Source organism: Geospiza fortis, unplaced genomic scaffold, assembly GCF_000277835.1.
Source record: "Geospiza fortis unplaced genomic scaffold, GeoFor_1.0 scaffold298, whole genome shotgun sequence".
In the NCBI taxonomy this organism is placed as follows: domain Eukaryota; kingdom Metazoa; phylum Chordata; class Aves; order Passeriformes; family Thraupidae; genus Geospiza; species Geospiza fortis.
Genome location: NW_005054506.1, coordinates 62,618 through 77,182, shown reverse-complemented (window position 1 = coordinate 77,182; position 14,565 = coordinate 62,618). Strand labels below are relative to the sequence as shown.

Here is a 14,565-nt window from a genome sequence, read left to right as displayed (position 1 = left end):
CGGTGGTATTGCCGCGCTCCCGGGCCCAGGGTTATCTTAGCGCTGGGCCGGGGACTGGGAAAGGCTTCCCGGGGCCGACAGCACAGTGGCCGAGATGAAGCGTGGCTTGGTTACTCCGTAATGAGACAGTTGGCGGTGGGAGCTGGGAAGTCTGAGTTTAAGTAAAAGGTACTTTGGAGTCTTATGAGGAGACGGTCAAACAAGTACAGACCGCAAGATGCTGTCAGTGAGGAAGGTGGTTTCAGCTATTAGAGAGTAAAATCTGTCTTTGCAGATTGGCCTTCTGATGAGGACTGAGAGGAGCTGTAATATATGGGCGCTGATTTTCTTTTTAATCACTTTTTTCCCCAGGAAACGTCAGAGTGATTTTTAATTACACTAACCGAGTGTCCACAAAGTTACTACAATGACAAGAGAGGCTTTCTGTAATTGATTATCAATGCAGATTGTAAAACAGCTCATCTAAACGGATGAAAAGTTTATTTGCATCAAATAAAACTGTGTTGCATTCTTGGCATTATGTAATGTAAAAGATGAAATTATGCAAGTATGGTCCATTTCATAGTTTGCTGGGCGGGGTTGGGGGGCTTGTCTTTACAGGTCTGTGAGTCAATTGTGTGTGGAAAAGTCACTAATTTTCAGAAGTAATACCCCTTATTCTACAGACATCGTTTCTGATCCTGGTGGAGAAGATCCACTGTTCTGTGTGCAGTTGGATGACCGTAAGCAATCTTTCTTTTCACATATTTTGATTGCCTCTGTTTAGGGAGTATTTTTTCGAACTACACGTTGTAATTGTTGCTAATTATTTTGACTGTTACAGTTTCGGAGAGACCATAGTGAATCAGGGTCTTGATCACCAAAGACAAAGATCATTGCACTGTTATTAAGGGTAGGGTTTCTGGCTGAGCACAAATAAGTCTTTATCAATTGCTTATGTATCTGAGATACCGTACCTAGTTGGCTACACATAGCGCAGCAGATAAGGGTTGATGTTTAAAGTATCCCACTACTATAATTTTCAGAAAGTGTTTTTCTTATTGTGTCTTGGATTCTTTATTATATATGCTTATTTTCATCCTTTCTGCTGGTGGTGATTTTTTTTCACTGGTAATCATATATCCTGTAGGATATGCCATTAACATTCTTGTCTCTTTTTGCTTTCCACATTGTACTTCATTTGAGTGATTCAATGTTCAGTTCCTGGCATTCAGTACAATTGCTGTGGTCTCACATTTGAACACTTACCATTTTCTCTTTTGAGTTGTCTGGGAATTGTGACCCACAGTTCCATCTGCTTTTGACCTAAATCTTTGAGTATTTTAGGTTGGGAGGGGCTCAGGAGATTAACAGGTACAACAGCTGGTCAAAACAAGGTTAGCTTTTTATTATCTTGTCCTGCTTTCAGCTCTTTACAGATTTTGTCTGAGTGTTTTGCATACAAGGAAGAGCGAAGAAATTATAAGAGGATACCGATAGAAAGTCTGGGGGTTTTTTTAGGATGCCTATTGTCTATTCATATTTATCTTGAGTTTTACCAGTTTTACTTAACTATTTTGAATCTATTTAATATTGCTTTTAGTGAACTCACAAATGGGTGATTAATTTTGTAATTCAGATTTCATGTGTGTCTAATATGGGCATCTCACGGAAATTACAGCACATATTAATATAGCTGTTAAGGATTCTCTGCTTTTTCAAAAGTTGCTTTGTGTATTAATACTTGTTTCCTATGAACTGTATTCATGATATCATCCTGTTTTGTAGATCATATTAGCCTATTATAAGTGTCACTATGGATTAATTAATATAAGGCACCAAGTAGCTTACAATTGCTAAAGTTATTTATTTTAAAAATATTGGCACAGTATTTACTCTTATCTTCTCTAGTAACTTAATATTGGTGGATTTATTTTTTTTCTCTTTTCAAATTCTAGCAAAGCTGAACTATTTTCAACAGCCACAGGATATCAAAGAATCTGATTTTGCGGAGTTCTTAGAGAAGTATGGCAGGCACTCTTTCTTAGCACCATCACAAGTTCAGCAATCATTCTCTGCTTTTTACCGCGTGAGTTGAAAGAAAATAGCAATCAATTTGCACATATGCTTTTACTAAACCTGTCTGTAATGATGTCTAATGAGAACAGATTGAAAGATTCTTATTTTGTACCTAGAAGCCATATTATCATAGGATCATAGCATATCCTGAGTTGGATGGGACTGACCCACAAGGATCATCAAGTCCAACTGCTGGCCCTGCACAGGACGCCCCAGCAATCCCACCCTGTGCCTGAGAATGTTGTTCAAATGCTTCTTGGGCTCTGTTAGCCTTGGGACTGTGACCATTACCTGAGGAGCCTGTTCAGGGCCCAGCCACCCTCTGGGGAAGAACCTTTTCCTGATATCCAGCCTGAGCCTCCCCTAACACACTTCCAGCAGTTTCTTTGAGTCCTATCCCTTGTCACAGAGAGCAGAGATCAGTATCTACCCCTTGGGAGGAAGCTGCAGAGTGCAATGAGATCTCCCCTCAGTCTCCTCCAGGCTCAACAAGCCAAGTGACTTCAGTGATTCCTTGTATGGTTTCCCCTGGAGACCCTTCACCATCTTTGTAGCCCTCTTTTGAATGCTCTCCATCAGCTTTATGGCTTATGTTGTGGCATCCAAAAGTGCCCTCAGGGCTCAAGGTGAGGCCATACCATGGTGCAGAGCAGAGTGGTAGCAGCTGGTGATGCTGAGCCATATGCACCCAGGACACAGATGGCCCTCCTGGCTACCAGAGCACATTGTTGAACTGTTTGTCTCTCAGTACTTTCCACACCTTAGTGTATAAAGTATTTCTGGTCAGTTGCCTTGTATTTAAGAGGTTGGACAACCTTTTAGACAAAACCAGGTGTGCACAAAGAAGTATAGATATGTCTCTTGCCCTTGGCATTAGTATTCCGCTGTAACTTTGTGATTTCTCCAAATTATCTTTTCAGGCTGGTGATCCAATCCTCATCTACTTTGATTCATCATCTGTATTGAGCGTGCTTAGACAGCCAATACAAATGGGAGCCAGTGGACTTTGTGTTGATGGGAATCCTGCTGGTTAGTAAACGGGGAAGAATATCTTAGGGTGGTTTGCTTCTGTTTTATCTGTTGTCATGTCTTAACTCACCCAGGCTTCCTGGACAGTAAAAGCACAAGCTGTACTCGGATTTTTGCCAACTTGAGCAAGAGCTGCATGACTGACCCTGCCCTAGATGCTGCTTCCTACTACCATGACTTCACTGTGCTAAAGGTACATTTCAAATTTCTTGCTTTTGTTCAAAATCTTAGTTGTTTGACTTTGCATTGCCTTCCACTATGACTTCAGATAACTGTAAAACTGAAGGTCATTTGGTATATCATTCCTGATCTCCCAATTGCTGAGGCCTTCTTGCTGGGAAACTGTAGTAGCCGCTCTCTGGCCACAGAGAGCAGCAGGCACAACTTTCCCAGGCATTGTCTCAGGGAAGACTGTGAGAAGATCAGAGAGAAGAATGATAAACAATTCTTATCTTCACTTGCTGCACCTGTTGTTGTGAACATGTGGAATGTGTTATGGAGATTTGTTTACCAAAGGGTGATTTCTTAATTGGCCAATAGTGATAGTGTTTAGATTCAAGGACCGGTTAAGAAAAATGTATCGGACTGTCAGTAAGGACGATGAGTTTCTTAATAAGTACAGTATAATAAAGTGATTGATCAGCCTTCTAGAATCATAGAGTCAATGCTAATTCTCACCACGTCGGGGATGCTGTGCTACAACAGGAAACCTGTTAAAAATGTCATGGTGGTAATCCTTTAATTCAAACTACTTTCCAATGAACTTCCATTATTAGCAAATTCTTAATGTATTTAACAGGTACTTCATTGATACTTCATAGTTCTAATGGCCTATCTAAAATTCTCTCGCATTTTAAACAGATTGTTTATCAAAGTATATTTTGTCTATTCCATCAGCTTGATCAACCAAGCAGTACATGTTCTCAGTAAAGAATTAGGGTGATTTTTTTTTACATAAAGTGCTGTCTCTAAAATCATACTGATGCCCCCTTATTAATATTAGCTCTATTTATGTCCATATCAATTTCTCTACTATTTATCCTGACAATAAATTCAAAGTAACCAGTTTACTGTTCTGGGCTCATCCCACTCGTTTTACTGAAAGCTTATATGAAAATGTCTCCTCTCAGCTTGTAGAGTTTTTCTGGTTTTCCAAGAGGAAACAGCATTGTAAATAGGAGTACATATTAAGGCTGATGACTCAGCATACCGTTCTACTGGAAATCTAAATCTACTTAACCAGTAGAGAATTGATCAGATTTCATTAATGTGTTCAGGACTTTCTTTGTCACTGTTGCCAAAGTACAGTTGCCAGTGTCCAGTTTTTCTTTAACTGGACACTGAAGTACTTGATTGCAAAAGATGGAGTTTCAGGAATGGATCAGAGATGTGGCACTTAAAAGTACCTGCATTCTGCAGGACATTAACTAGGCCAAGCTTAAATTTGTCTTTTGGTATTTTAAAATGCCTTCTGTGAACCATGTCTGTGATTTATAAATTGCAAAATGATGATGTTTTCACATCTGGAATAAACAAAGTAATTTTGTCAATAACTATTCAGGTTCTTTTGTAGTGATTTTATGGCTTTAGCCACAAACACAGCAATTGACTTCACTTTTTATTGGAATTGTAAAATGGTTTGCTTATTTTCCCCAGGTCCCAATTAATGACACCGTTATGCCATCCATGAAGGTCAGTCTCATTTCTGGTTCTGAAGGGAAAATGGGAATGTGCTGTGTCCAAGACAAGATTTTTCTTGACAAAAGTAAGACGTTATAGAAAAAAAGGACATAATAAGGGTGTATTTTTGAATGAATGGACATACATAGGACTAAAGTCATGGAGGTAGCTTATTTTCCTGGAAAAAGATTGGGGATCTGGAGCAGTGTGATGTGGCCCCCAGATCACAGCAAGGAGGTAAATCTGACTTGGATGGAAAAGCAGTGAAAAAGAGTAAAAAGAGCACTCTCCTTTTAAACAGTTACTGATTGTTAATATGCTTTCTGTCTCCAGGTAAATGTCACTGCAGTCTCACCACCTGGAGCTCCCCACATGAAAGACAATACATGCATCAATGTTGTTTCTGAGGTATGTGAATCTTCTTTCCTTTTCGAGCAGCTTAACACAAGCTTAAAGCCATTGCCCTGTTACCTTACTCTGTCTCCTATTATTCTCTAAATTGGACTTTCAGGTGATCTATGAGATAGAATATAGTGGCACAAGTGGGATTCAGAGTGTTTCTGTCCAGTTCAAAGTCATCAACATCTCTGTGAAATCCAGATCCTCTCTGCAGCAGCACTTCACCATGCACTTCTGGGTTAGTATCCTCATCCTCCTTGGAATTTTACCAAGTTTGTAATCTAGCTTGTGATTAATTTTTGTACAGAAGATACCTGGAGAGGTTAGAGCAGTTTCACTGTGATACAGTAGTAACAAAGCCCTGCGGTACAGATGATTGAAGAGGGGAGGCATTTCTGGTCTCAAATAAAGCATGCTAGTAGAAAAGTCCAAGCTCAGCACAAGCATGCAGTCTTTCATTGCAAAAATTTCAAGGAGCTGATTATTTTTATATGATGATTTTTGCTCTTGGTTTGGTTTGGTGGTTGGTTTTGGGTGTTTTCTGTTTGTTTGGGGGTTTTTGGTGGTTTTTTGAGGGTGGGATTTTGGTTTTTTTTGTTTGGTTGATTTGGTTTTGGGCTTTTTGGCACTGTTTTATTTTGTTTGTGTTTTTTGTTTGTTTGTTTTGGGGGCATTGTTTTGGGTTTTTGTTTGTTTTGTTGGGGGATTTGGGTTTGGTATTTTTGGAGGGGGGTTATTTTTTGTTTTTATTTATTTGTTTGTTGAGGTAGAAGGGAAGATAAGTCAGCAGCATAGCCTTGGAAAGGAAAGGGTTGAAGCTAAGGCTGTATGTGACGTGTTTAGTGTTTGTGAAAGAAGTTACTATATTTATTCCAGGTACTTAACACTTTTGCCTGTGCAGCAGGAAAGAAAGTTACTTTGAAGGAGGTAGAAATCTGGGAAATACTGATGTGTCTTAAGTTCACATAAATCATGTCCTGTGATTTATGTAATTCAATGTAAAATTGAATAAGTGATGACCTCAGGGGTTGGTAAGTGTGCAATGCAACTTTGTTGAAGTTATGCCCAGACTGCCATACAACCATTTAGAAGTAGAATGGTCCACTAAGAATCAGGGTCAAGGCAGGGTATGATCTGCAGTTCTTCTGTAGAATTGCCCTGACCGATCTGTTCACTTCCTCAGAGACGAATGTTGAGCAATAGCAATTCATTGTATTGAGAGCTTTCCTGGTATTATCCACATTTCAGGATACTGACATTTAGTTTTTTACCTCCTGGACTGCAAATGAAATTGGCCAGGTAAGAGTCCTTGGAAACAAATAGTTTAAGTAGTGTATAATGATCTGTCATTCAAAAAACAGCTTACATTTACATTTTTGAGAATGCACATTTGATCTTTGGAGATGAATGGATGTCATTGATGCTAATTTTTTCCTCTTTTTCCTCTATTTCTTGTCTTTGTCACTTTGTAGACCAGGACTCTTTCTCATATGTTGCCTAGAAGCGGAAACCCTGGCTATATCACTGGAGCACCACTGTTGATTGCAAACAGTGGTACCAAGCAACATGTATCCTTTTTCTGCTATGAGTTTTTGTTTATCACTGTTTTTTTTTTTTTTTAATTTCTGTTACTGCACTGTCTGAACTTTTATAGTGTCCTAATAGGGAAAAGGAGGAATATGGGGTGAGTGGATTGTTAAATGAGATGAGTGTTGTATGTTGTCTGTTTAGACTTTTGTTTGGCTTCTTGATATGCAGTCTGTCAGATGAGCATATTAAGGAGTGAAAGTGATGGAATTTGTTCGCAATGCCTCAGGCACACAGTACAGTTTGGAAGGAATATGAGAACAGGCTGCAAAATCAGGTAACAACACACTCTGCGGTCATCCTTTCCAACAGTTGGAAGTAGTAGACTCAGAATGTTTTTCTGTAGTCTCTCATGTAACTTCTGTGGAGCCTAGGTCCTTCCCTGAGGTTCCCAATGTGTCTCTACAGATCTTTCACAAACTCCTAAGAGAACATGAATATAGTAAAGATGATGGACTGCTAGAATAATCTGAACATTGTGAAGGTCTTCTGGGACATTTTTAGGCTCTAGTCTGGCAATATGTCTTGGGCAAGAGTAGAGTTGAGGAGTGTATCTTAAAAAGTGGTTGTTTTGATGATTTAGATTGTTCCTTTGACATGGCAAGTGTAGGACCACTGATGCGATAAGGAAAACTGACAGCTCTTCAGCCATCTTATCATTATCCCTGCCATATTTTTCTCCTTTCTTGTTGCTGAAAGGATTGAAACTGCATCTGTTTAATACCAATACTTGTTGACTCATTGCAAGAGCAGAAGAAATACTTATTGCAAAGAAAAGATGTTGACAGTGGTTTGGATTTTTTTTTTGTCCTGGAAATCACTTTCTTAAAGGTGTTCTTTTCTCATTTCCAGCCTATCCCCAATATTGGAAGACAGTAACTGTAGTTACATACAGCAGAAGTTATACAAGGCTTTTCAGGGGATGAACAGAACAGAAGACTTTGCTATAACTGGCAGTGCTCATTCAACCCAGGCAGAAGAGTGGATGACCATTCTGATTGAGAACTGCAGTGTGGAGGTAATATGAATGCAGACAGACCAACTGTAAATATTTTTCCTTTCATATCTTTGTATTGCCTCAGGGAGGTGGGGGTATCTGGACTTTTTTTGTATAATGAACCTATGACTCTCAGGGGTCTTAATATGTGAAAGCAGTCATTACGGTTCATGTTCATATTATTAGAGTACTTAGCAAAAAAAACCTCAAACCCAACAAACCCTGACAGATTTCCTATCTCTTGAATCCTGTTCCTGCTATTTAAATGGGCAAAAAGAGTTAAATACTGAATCCAGTGTTATATAATTTTATGACAGCCTTTTGGAACGGATAGTAGCTGGCTACTTCCTATTAATCATTATTACAATCCTTTCTGCTTTTCCAGAATAGGGAATATTTTTGTAGGGATATTTATATCCTATTATATTTCCTAATAAGGTTAAAGTTTGTGAGCCAATTGCGTTGTAATAATTGTTAATCTGTGGGGGGATGGCTAAGTGGAATATGAAATCCAAGAGGTAAAGCTGAGACAAATTCTAATTGGAACTGAGATGACAGTGAGATGTATGTAGCTCCAAAATGGGTGGTTGACATGACCAGAAGTTACAGAGATAGTACTGAAGTGATTGATTCAGGTTCTGTGACCTGTATTATCCAAAATATTAGACTTTGGCCATAATGGTCCTTTATCACTTTTAAAATACTATATTAAATTGATTAGCGTGTACTTTATTTTCAGGCTGTGAATTGCACTTCCTGTTGTATGGTTCCTGTGACCCTGGAGATACAGATATTGTGGACTAAAGTGGGCCTCCTGTCCAACCCACAAGCTCAAGTAGTGGGTACACGGCACTTTTACCAGTGTCAGCCCCTCAAGGTATGGAATCAAAAACCCTCCCTCACACACAGAGGTAATTAAAGGGGGTTTACAGGTTATTTAAGAACCAAGGAATCAAATGGTCTTGAAACTAAGTAAGTTGAGATTTATTGAATTTTAGCAGTTGTCTGGCTGCAATGGTAGCCTTCTATAGAGGAAGGTTGTTTTATGGTCTTTTCAGTACTGTCCTCACTCAGTTGTATAACTGGAAAACATACCTTCTTTCCAACTCTGAACTACTTTCTGCCACTTTAGGACTCAATCTTTAAACTTTCAGTTATGGTTGGTATAAAGTTGTACTTACAAACATCCAGTAACTCCATGTTTAATATTTAGTTGTCTCTTAAAACCTTAATATGGGATTTGAGTTTAGTAATATTTCAGAGACTCCACAGAATGCTGATAATCTGTGCAGAAGATTTCTGTTCCTCTAGAGCTTCTGAAATCACCAACAGGTAGCTGAGGAAGTGACTAATGCTGATGGCAGCATATTTGGAGAATTGGGGAGGAAGGCTGTAAGCCAGAAAGGGGGTATTCAAGGCCAGGTTGGATGGAGTTCTGAACTACCTGATCTAGTTGAAGGCATCCTTGCTCACCATAGAAGGCTTGAACTAGGTGACCTTTAAATGTCCCTTCCAGCCCAGACCATTCTGTGATTTTGTGATGTCAGCATGTCAGCTAACATGACCAGAGAGGACAATACCACAGAGGACAATGAGCAGTCTTTTTCAAGCGTGTGTCAGTGGATCCCATTGTGATTTTTTTTTTTTTTGATATCACATAGTCTTTTGGGCAGCAGAAATATTTCAAGGCTTCCACTTCTCTGTAAGGGCTTAGGGGAGGCAGCTGGCAACCCTCACAGGCATCTTCATGACTGTGAGGAAGGTATCTGTCTGATGTGTTAACACTCTTTGAACTTCAGACTCATTCTATATGAGATTTTACACACTTGTTTGAATGCATCTCATGGTACCCTTTTGTTCTCCCTTCTTGCAAAATACATGAAGAGAAGAGGATAGGAAGATGTTAACCATGTAAAACTCATATTGCCCTGAGGCAAAGTGATACTCCCACCCCATGAAAATATTTTTTAAATCACCTGTTACATGGCTTCATTAATAAATAAATTATTAATAAAATTAATAAAAAAATCTTCTGTCTGAGGAAGAAGATTTGCATTCCTAGTAAAAGTGTAGGGTGCAAATCCCTCAGGATTAGCTAATCAAGAAGAATGAGGTTCAGATTTGATTTGCTTGAGCAACTGATGCTAATTCCTTTAGACCCTTAAGGTATATTGCAAAGCTAATTATAAGAAAGCAGGTTTCTGACAGCAAAAAAAAACCCATGTCATTAAAATCAGTACTGACTTCATCAGTGACATCACAAATCCACAAATTAGGATTGTTGGTAAAGACATTTTAGGAAAGGACCAACTTGCTCTATAGCCAGCAGTTATGAAGTGCAACTATTTGTAAGCATACTAGGCTGCACATTACTTGCAAATTATGCCACTTCCCATCTTTGGCCTACAGATTCTCTATCTGAGAACTATCCTTTAGTTCCTTTAATATTCTTTAGAGAAACTTTTTTTTATTTATACAGGACTGTGTCACTGGGAAGTTCCCTAAGTAACTGACCAGAAAACAGAGAAGCCAGAGAAGACATCCCGATTTCCACACCCATACACTATCTGATCACAGTTATATTTGGATTTGATGAAAATACGGGACGTTTTAAATGATGTGGAGTTCTACAAGAACATGCTGGAAGTTGCTAATGGTTGCCTTCTCCCAGCTGTTCAGGAGGGATTGTGTATGGAGTTTTTTTCCCTGCACTAATCTCTCTGATTTTAAGGCAGTTTTTCAAGGTCCAGACACTGAATCATCTTGAGGCTTCTTGTTGACTAGGGCAACTTGGCCTATTTTTGAGTGCGTTTACTCATTGATAGGAGAACTTGTATCAGAATTGTTTGGGAAATTCTATTTGTAACTGCTCAGCAGTGGTGAATTGTGATCAAGGACTGATCTGGCATGGAGGGCAAGAAGGTGATAAACTGGCTGGAAGGAGGAACATTAGGACACTTTGCAAGTGAGCGAAGTTTCCAAGTGATGACAGAAGAAAATAGCCTCAGCGTTTTCTTGTAGCTATTCTGGAATGGGAACTGCTCAGGGGCCACCTTTGAGCAGCAGAGCAGGCCTGGGGAATGGACCCAAGGCAGGCTGAAGTGCCACATGCTGATGCTCTCAGGACTGGTGCTGCAGATGCAAAGGTGCACAAGGAATCTGTTCATGATGCCTCTTTGCACACTCCTGTAGAACCAAGACTGTACTCAATGCATTGTTCATTTTGTTTGTTTGATTTTTTTTTTTAATTTAGGCACAGACGTATTTTTTAATTCACCTTGACGATGCCACAAAAATTCCCCAATAGGAGTCGCAGTATTTTTTCTTAAGAGTCATGAACTCTATCTTGCAAATTTTTTGAGTGCTTCCTACAGAATGTTGCTCTGAAGGCAATCTTTGAAATTCTTCTCAGGGAAGTGATTGAGGTGGTAATTTCACAGGTTGGCATAAACCAGTGCAAGCACAGAAAGTGTGCTGCCAGTAAATGCCCTCTCAATGTTAGCATGCAGAGCTGGGAAGTGGGGCGGTGAGTGAGGTTGCTCTTTTGGCAACAGCATGGTCTTAAATCAGCCCAAGATAGCCATGAAATTCCATGCAATTCAAAGAGCTAGTGTATTAGTTTTCTTGCTGCATTCCATTAAAACAGAAAAGAACCAAGGCCTTAGAGGTTCAGTCCCCTGTGTGATCTTCACTGATCTGTCTCCTTCCTGAAACAACATCCTAAAATGTGAGCAATAAATTTATATTGTATTGGGTCCCTGCTTTAGTTTACTGACATTTATTGATAGGATTGCATCTTGTGGCAGTTCTTTCTGGTAGCAAGCACTTGTCCAAGGAGCCAACTGATCTTTTATAAAAAATAAAGCTAGCTTGCATCTGTTCTTATTACTATTTGGTATGTCTTTCCTCTGAGTAGAAGGCTTACTGTAGCAGAGCTTAAGTCACTGCTGCCATTTTGGAGATCTCTAGCATACAATATACAGTAGCTACTGATCTTTACTACACCTTGAATTTACCTGCTAAGTATCAATTTTGGGAAAGAGGTCTTACTCCTAGGACACTGAACTCTTACCATCCCAAAGACATCATGCTTGCCAGTCATCTACAGTGAGTCCCCATTAGAAAATTTGGGACGGGTATGCCTTTTGTATTAAGACTGCTAAACTCTTTTTGCTTCCCTTTTTGCTGCAGTTTCTAAATACAAGCATGGTACCTGTGACAACTATTGTTACCTTCACTGACATGACGGATTGGCCAGAACCTCCACGAGGCCAGCCCCAAATGCACTGGAAACTCCCATTTGACATCTTTTTTCCATTCAAGGTAGCCCTGAATGTAGAAAGAATTTACAGAAGTGATCTGGCTGGGTATTTATTGTTGATTCTAATAATGTCTAGTATTTTCTGCTTTTGAAATAGATGGAGTCTGTATTTAAAGTGTGGTGAGTGAATTGATACATTCAGGATATGACCCGATGATGGACTTTTGTCATCAGGTTTTTATACCATTTCTGTGATATCTGTGTGCCTTCTGTTCTTGGATTAAGCCATGTGGGCTGCTTGTCCTCTCATGTTCCTGTTCTTTGTATGTGAACCATCTGTGAACGTCATTGCAGTGACACACTTGAGAAATGTAGAGATCCAGGGACATTGCTTTAATGAGGGACTAGGAAGAGAATGTTAAAACTATTATTCCATGTTACCAGAAACCAAGAATGCTCTCTAAACCAGGGAGCATGGAGAGAGAAGCAAAGTTCAATCAAAGCATTTTGGAGCTGCTTTCAGTTGGAGAAGCATCTGATTTTGGAGCCGCTTTCCTGTTGGAGAAGCATTTGATTTTTCTATGTGAAACTAATCGAACATTTAAAATACAGGAGCTCTCCCAGGTGGCCTGAATTCTATTTTGAGTAAGCATGTGTGCCAGTCACCCCTAACCTGTCCTTGTTAGATGACGAAAGCAGCGCCTGTGTAAGATTTTTTGAATCTTGCTTTTTTGATGTCTTTTCAAATACAGATATTCAATTGAAATTTTCATGGTTTAATCACTTTTTACATTAGCAACACTGTTGCACAGAACAAAGTAATTGTGAATGCTCTGAAATACAGTTGAATTTTAGTGGTTTGTCAAAACATCTTCCTAATCTTTTTTTTCTCCCTGGAAAATTTGTAGATGTATTGAGACTGAAGCTTGCTGCAATGCCTTACCTCTGGCTCACTCTCTGGGACTAGGAAATAAATTTATTGTTTTTGAAGTTAAAGGTGGTCTGATTATCTAGACTGCCCTCTACCATCACACAGGAAATCTGCTTAATTGTTCCAGGAAGCTGTTGCATGAAAGTATATTTTTTAGCAAAAGATTTTATTATTTATCTTCTTCAGATGACGGAGAAATCTGCCCCATCTGATGCCAAGTGCTCCAATGGAATCAATAAAAGCCAAAAATTTCAGAGCCTAGTTTTAATAAAATATATTTGTTGCTTTTGTACCTATACTGCACATAGCAACTCTGTTGCTTCTCCTCATTACAAACTTTAAAAAGAATACAAAAATAAACTGAAAAACTAGTAATTAGTCAGGATATCAAAGGAGATAACACAAGTAAAACAAAACTACAACCGATCTAAAAGCTTCTGGGTTAATGTCACATATTTATCTTTGTCCTTATTTGCATGGTTTATTAGCTGGGAACGAATTCTGTGCAAGTGTCTTCAGTGTCCGTTGATTTCTATTCTGGGGCAGCCCCACCAAGCTAGTGTGAACATTCAGAACTGTGTGCATTCCAGTATTACACAGGACTGTACCATTACACAGAAACAACCTTTGATTTTTAGGTAGGTGTGGCTTCTCAGATGTGCCTGTAATACCTTTGAAAAGTTTTTCTCAGAACACCTTTGTAGTGTGTCCCATGTCCTCTCATGTCCCTAATTTGTGGAATCCAAGAAATTAATTTAGAGGTGACAGCAACTGAATTACAAAGGGTTAGCTGGAGAAACTTCCCAAATGTAACCTGGGAACGCATGCTAAATGTGTTGGGGTAGGGCTTGAATGAAAAGGATCTGGCATCCTTGTTTTCTGCATTATTGAGGTAATTCACTTAGGTACAACCACAGAGATACTCTTTGCTCTATGGGCTGCAAATACATGAAATGCTGTAAGAATGCATCACCTTTTATACTGTAATTATCTGCCATAATTATCTGACCTCCAACGTCCTATTTTTTAGGTCATGTTTTTCTCCTTTCACATTTTGTCATAGCAAGAAATAAGAGCTGGAAAGAGCCTTGTCCATATTCTGGTCCAGCCTGAATTAAGGCATATTCAAATTCTAGCTACATGACAGCAGTGCTTGTGGGTTTAGAATCTGCGGTTTCCTATGGCAGTGCGTTTCCATGTCTACTTTATCAAGTTGTGTTTTTCCCCCCTGCCTGATCTGAAATAGCCTGTGTTGCAATTCAGTATCAGGCAACGTTATGACATTACCACACACAAGGCAGACTCATATGTCGGATGTACAGGAATGGAGTGTTCGTACTCCATGTCAAAGGAGTCAAAACTCTTTTTCTGCTGCCAGCATTCTAGCTAGAGCCTTCTTTCCAACATCTCCCTTTTTTGAGGCAGTAGGTCTGTTTTTACACTGTCCAAGTGGAGACCATCTTTACTAGGTAATTTTTAAATCCTTTTCAAACATATCCCTCGTTTCTTTAGAAGACATCATTTTAAATTTCAAAGCAGGAGCAATTTTCGAAGCCGGGGGCGGGGCGGGGTGGGGCCGGAAGCGACGGGAGGCAGCGGGGAGCCGGGCCGCGCCGTGCCCAG

At 39.5% G+C, this 14,565-nt stretch overlaps 1 protein-coding gene across 3 annotated transcripts in view; it reads left to right on the top strand.

The window, feature by feature from the left end:
* TCTN3 (tectonic family member 3) overlaps positions 1-13,366 on the top strand; it is a 13,502-nt gene extending 136 nt beyond the window's left edge. Inside the window, exons 2-15 of one of the 3 annotated variants that reach the window (XM_031063470.1) lie at positions 271-274; positions 598-722; positions 1,938-2,068; positions 2,979-3,087; positions 3,162-3,280; positions 4,744-4,779; positions 5,101-5,175; positions 5,279-5,404; positions 6,639-6,734; positions 6,933-7,030; positions 7,606-7,771; positions 8,490-8,627; positions 11,942-12,073; positions 13,129-13,366. In XM_031063470.1, the coding sequence (XP_030919330.1) occupies positions 271-274; positions 598-722; positions 1,938-2,068; positions 2,979-3,087; positions 3,162-3,280; positions 4,744-4,779; positions 5,101-5,175; positions 5,279-5,404; positions 6,639-6,734; positions 6,933-7,030; positions 7,606-7,771; positions 8,490-8,627; positions 11,942-12,073; positions 13,129-13,284 (1,511 nt within the window). In that variant the 3' untranslated portion in view covers positions 13,285-13,366. Of the gene's footprint in view, positions 1-270; positions 275-597; positions 723-1,937; positions 2,069-2,978; positions 3,088-3,161; positions 3,281-4,743; positions 4,780-5,100; positions 5,176-5,278; positions 5,405-6,638; positions 6,735-6,932; positions 7,031-7,605; positions 7,772-8,489; positions 8,628-11,941 lie in introns of all 3 variants that reach the window. The other 2 variants (XM_031063469.1, XM_031063471.1) reach the window with 2 other exon arrangements.
* The last annotated feature ends 1,199 nt before the right edge of the window (positions 13,367-14,565 follow it).